At 38.3% G+C, this 5,000-nt stretch overlaps 1 protein-coding gene across 1 annotated transcript in view; it reads left to right on the top strand.

The window, feature by feature from the left end:
* FOXP2 (forkhead box P2) overlaps positions 1-5,000 on the top strand; it is a 261,915-nt gene that overhangs the window by 216,715 nt on the left and 40,200 nt on the right. Inside the window, exons 10-11 of the mRNA XM_066319012.1 lie at positions 1,994-2,081; positions 4,507-4,590. Of these exons, the coding sequence (XP_066175109.1) occupies positions 1,994-2,081; positions 4,507-4,590 (172 nt within the window). The remainder of the gene's footprint in view (positions 1-1,993; positions 2,082-4,506; positions 4,591-5,000) is intronic.

Below are 5,000 nucleotides of genomic sequence, written 5' to 3'. Positions count from 1 at the left end.
CATACTCCCAAGTTACCGTGTAATCATATTGAAATTACATTACACTGGACTTTCTTCTCCCACACTGCATACTGCTGTTACATTTAAAGTTCCTCAGGGCAAGGACTATGTCTGTATCTATTTTGTAAGGTGTTATGCAAACATATGGTGTTGTAATAACTAATAAATAATCATGAGTATGCAGTAGCCTCACACTTGGGCTGGGAAATCTTTTATACCTGTACTCTTGCTTACTCTTATGTTATCCACATGTACCTGTGAGCATACATAGGTGAGCACATGTGCACATGGAAGCATAGTGTACTGGTGTGTACCGGTGATAGTGGAAATGATGCAGAGGTAAAATGTGTCTTCAGACCTTTTTCTGGCAATTTTTTACCCAATTAACTGAAAATGTCAAACCATTACATCAGCTGGCCATGCACTATCATCCCTGTGTAATTGAGGGAGTAAAATTCTTCTGAATCAAAATTTCAGAAAGCAAGTGAATGGTATGTTCTGAGCAATTACCTGCATTTTAAACTAATTGTGCATTTTTGCATCAATAGGGGATGAAGTCAGTTCCTTTGAAAATAAATAAATTGTAGGTTTTATAACTCACATAAAGGAGACGTGCTACTTGAACTTAGCGTAAACTACCAAAATTACATGTATATTCTTAAATAATTCTATATTAAAAGAATGAACAAAACCTTTCACGATTTCTTATATCTCTTCTTCAGACATGCCTATTTAAAGAATAGCAGAACATTTTGCTCATCTGAAAACTCTATCATGGGGTCCTAAACCTGTGAAGTCATGATTTAAGACACAACTTTTAGTAGAAGTGATACAGTCACTCTATTTTCCCACTGTTTCTGACAAATATATTTTCCCCATAGAATAACAGTCAAATAACTGCACAGTTCTTTGATTAATTCTGCTACAAAAGAAAAAGGAGAAGATACATTTCCTCCGTGGTGTAGATAACTTAGTTCTTGTGACTGTGAGACCATCTGTGACTGTAGTCCTTGCAGAGCTTACCCCTCATGCCTACAGTGGAAATAGCCAGTAAACCCATATTCAAAGGCAGAACTCCTTTGCTCCCATTTCTTCATCCTTACGTTTTCTTCTCTGTGGAGCAGAAAGCCCACTATTAAAGCTCCAAAAGGGACTTCTTTGATCCTGGAAGAGAGAGAGAAGAAAATGAACACATTGTCCTTCAAAAAAGCATTATTAATTGATCTTTGTAAATTTATGCTCAATTGAAATGTCTGGGAGACAACCACTTGGACCTGGTCTGAACTCCAGTTTACGGCAACTGGTTGCTGAGGTCCTCTTTCCTTGAGTGGTGTTTTTGTTTTGCAAAGCTCATGTGTGTGAACCTTTCCCAGGAGACTTGCTCTGTTAATAAGGTGTATAGCTGGTCCTTCCCCTGCCTTTACCTCACACGCTTTTCTTCATACTGGGAGGGGTTAATCACTTCCATCATCTTTGGTCTACTTCTAGAAACTACAATGAAATTTGGCTGCCCCCCTACAGCTCTGTTTTTGGAGAGGGGTGGCAGATGTTCTCATGTTGCTCAATGATTAAAGAAGAGCAGAGAAATCTTAGCAAAGTGTACATTAATTCTGAGTAGTTCAAGCAGCCTAAAAGCAATTATATCTTTTCGAGACTTATTTTTAAGGTTATTCTCTTCATCTGCATTAGCAACGGGGAGTGGAAAGCAGTTCAGTCATTCTAACAAATATTCATAACTGTTTACATTGGCCCTTAAATGGCATATGTGACCTGGGAGGTAGAAACTGCATGTCTGAAAGTTCTCACTGGGGAATTCGGTAGAACTAAATGAAATAATCAGATTTGTTATTTTGTATTGTCTGTACGGTGTGCTCTGACTAGGTTTTTCTGCACAACTCCCATTGGAAGTAATGGAAGCCAAATGTACAGGAGAGAAAAATGGACTCATAAAGATATTTTCCTCATCTTAACACTGTCTTACTTCCTTCTCTAGGCACCTTAACAATGAACATGCATTGGATGACAGAAGTACTGCTCAGTGTCGGGTGCAAATGCAAGTGGTTCAGCAGTTAGAAATACAGGTTTGTTATATGGATGCATTATCCTATTACTTATTTACTTTTAACCTAAACTAAATTGAAAACACTTGCCTTCGTGACTCTAGCTCAAAGACATGTGTTTCTTACATTAAATTTGTTTATATTCATGAACAAGTGAGGGTTTTTTACTTAAACATTTTTCACATTATAAATTATGCAATAATTATCTAACATCAAGATTGTCTACAGTATTTTGCTTGAACTAAGACTTTAATGCTATTCATCACAAATGAGAAATGCAGTCTCTGGAGCAAAGACTGGATACAAGCCATCGTCACTTTTTAAAATGCTGGGTCAGGACCCCTCTTCCTTCTTCCCCTACTGACCCAGTGCTTGTCTGTGCCGTTTTGTGGGATAAAAGAGTAACAGAGCATATCTCCACCCAAAATGACTCCCAGCCTGATAGGGGGCATTTTTCTGCAAGCAAGAAGGTGGAATGTCAGATCCACTCAGGGAGGACCCCAGGGAGTGCCGTGCCTCGGACCTCAGGCCTGCAGTGCCCTGTGCGTGCTCCAACCATTAGAGGTCACTGCATGTATGTGAATGCTCTCTTCTGCTTATGCAGGGAGTGATTGAGTACCCCTGGGGTCTCCCAGTATTGTGACTACACTTACCAGGCTGCTGAGGTTGGGCACAAGCCTCAGGAGTCACCATGCAGGACACCTGCACCACGCTGTCTCCCCTGCCCGCACAGCAGTCATGGGGTGGGAGGCATGTCTCAGCAGTCTCATGCCCTCTTGGAACTGCTCAGAGGAACTCAAGGGATGCAGCGAGGGACTGAGGGTTTTGTCCCTGTTTCTTGCCATATGCAGAGAAAGAAGGCTAACAACTCACGTTTCTCACATTTTTGGAATATTGTCTCACAGTTCTCTTTCACATAAGAATACTTACTCTTCTTTCAGCCAAGGCTTTTTTGAGTCTTTTTATTTAAATGCTGGAAATCCAAAACAATGAGAGGAGCATACAATAATGTAATTTGTTGTCATTTCCCTTAAAATGAATGATTTTTAAACCCAGGTAAAGCTGCTATTTCTTTTATATTATTTACACAATACTGTTAGCTTAATTTGCTTGTTAGGTTAGTTAGGAATTTATATCATGGCAAATAATATGTCAGTAAAGTGTCACACACATAGTACAAAGCTACACATAATATGAAGAAGAAACCTTCTTCCCACCCCTTGCCTCAAATGTTTATTAATTTAAGGTGCACTGATCAAATTAAATACCTGCAGTATTAAAGATAATTCCTTCACTTAAAATTACTTATGAGTTGTTTTCCTTTGTTCAATCTCAGTCTACAGGTGTAAGAGCAAGAAGACTTTGGAAAATGGTAGTATTAAACACCAAGTTTAATTCTTATTGCAATTAATGTTGAACTCATGTAGGTAGTCAGAGCCAAATCACTAGAGTAAAATTTTGAACATTTCTTCTTCCAAGCTAGTGAAAAAGGAAAAAAAAATCTTTTCATGTTGTAAAATACATTTTCCTCTTTTATATTCTGGTTTTCTTATCAACAAGTTGCATATTTCAAGCACTTCCTCCTGTTTCATTTTTTACTTTCAATTTGGTACCTTATTTGAACTTGAAACTACAAATATTTACATATAATACGATCAGAAAATGGTATCAGTTAGGAGGAAAAAGTAGAGGTTTAAGTAACATGTTTTTTAAAGGCAGCGTAAGGGACTGTTTACCATTTACAAAGGCTAGGCTGTAATCTAACAGTTGAAGTGAAGATTTAGCTTGCAGTGTGACCAATTATGCCATTTTTTGCTTTGTCTGACTGCTAGTGAAGTAGGGTCCATCAGTTGTAATGAGACCCAGTGCAGTGTCGATGCCGACTTGATGGCAGAGTTCAGTGTTTCACACTGCCTAGGCTCTGTCACTCTATTGAATTAGATTGATGATGGCAGATTGCAGGGGGCACTAACTGGACCTCAGTGGGAAAGGATGAAGTGTGTAGTCAATCCTGGCACGCACTGTGCTTTGAGGACCCTTCACCCCTTCACAGCTGTTGGCACTAGTCCATTGCTAACAGTGTCCGCGGGACTTTAAAGAGACACTCTGGGCCTTCTAATTTATGGTCTTAGTAACTTGTTACTGTCGAGGCAACTGTGACCTCAATTCTCTTATTGACAAAAAGATGAAGTGGTATTTGTTTTCTCTGACCTTTTAACATATGAAAGGCTATAAAAGTTTTTGTTGGTTTTTTGCCTTCCTTCCTTTCTTTCTTTCTTTCTTTGCCCAAAGTTGCATTTCCTCTTAGATAAGTTTCTACTGACACAGACTTTTATATGCAGGAATCATTACACCAAGACAAGCTCAATGATAAGATGTATCACTGCAATGAAATAGCTGTATCAGTCATTTCTAAAATGCTTCTGATCCCACTCTTTCTTAACAGCTTTCTAAAGAACGCGAACGTCTTCAAGCAATGATGACCCACTTGCACATGCGACCCTCGGAGCCCAAGCCATCTCCAAAACCTGTAAGTGCATATTGCTTTATAAACAGTAAATAGGTCTACGAATGTAGCAGGCAAAGAAAATGAACAATTTAGTGACAGTTGGAAAAACAATGAGTGTGATGAAAAATACGGCAATAAAATGAAGGTAAAATGCAATATCTTGTCAAATTGTATGTTTCTTTAAAAGTAATGCTATCTTTTGCAAAATCTATTCAATCTACACCGTAGGTGACACTAAACAAAGTACACCTATAAGTGTCCAAATCATTGCCTTGAGACTGAAACTAGAGAGAATATCTTTTTGTGATAGGTTTAGAGATATTAAAAGGAAATCCACTTTGAAAGATTTGAAGTTCATTGACAGTAAGAAGTAAATGTAACATGAATCTAGGTACTTAGGAAATTTCGCAAATTGCTTACAAGAGATAGAA

Source organism: Sylvia atricapilla, chromosome 5, assembly GCF_009819655.1.
Source record: "Sylvia atricapilla isolate bSylAtr1 chromosome 5, bSylAtr1.pri, whole genome shotgun sequence".
Classification (NCBI taxonomy): Eukaryota; Metazoa; Chordata; class Aves; order Passeriformes; family Sylviidae; genus Sylvia; species Sylvia atricapilla.
This window is presented reverse-complemented; position numbering and strand designations above follow the sequence as displayed.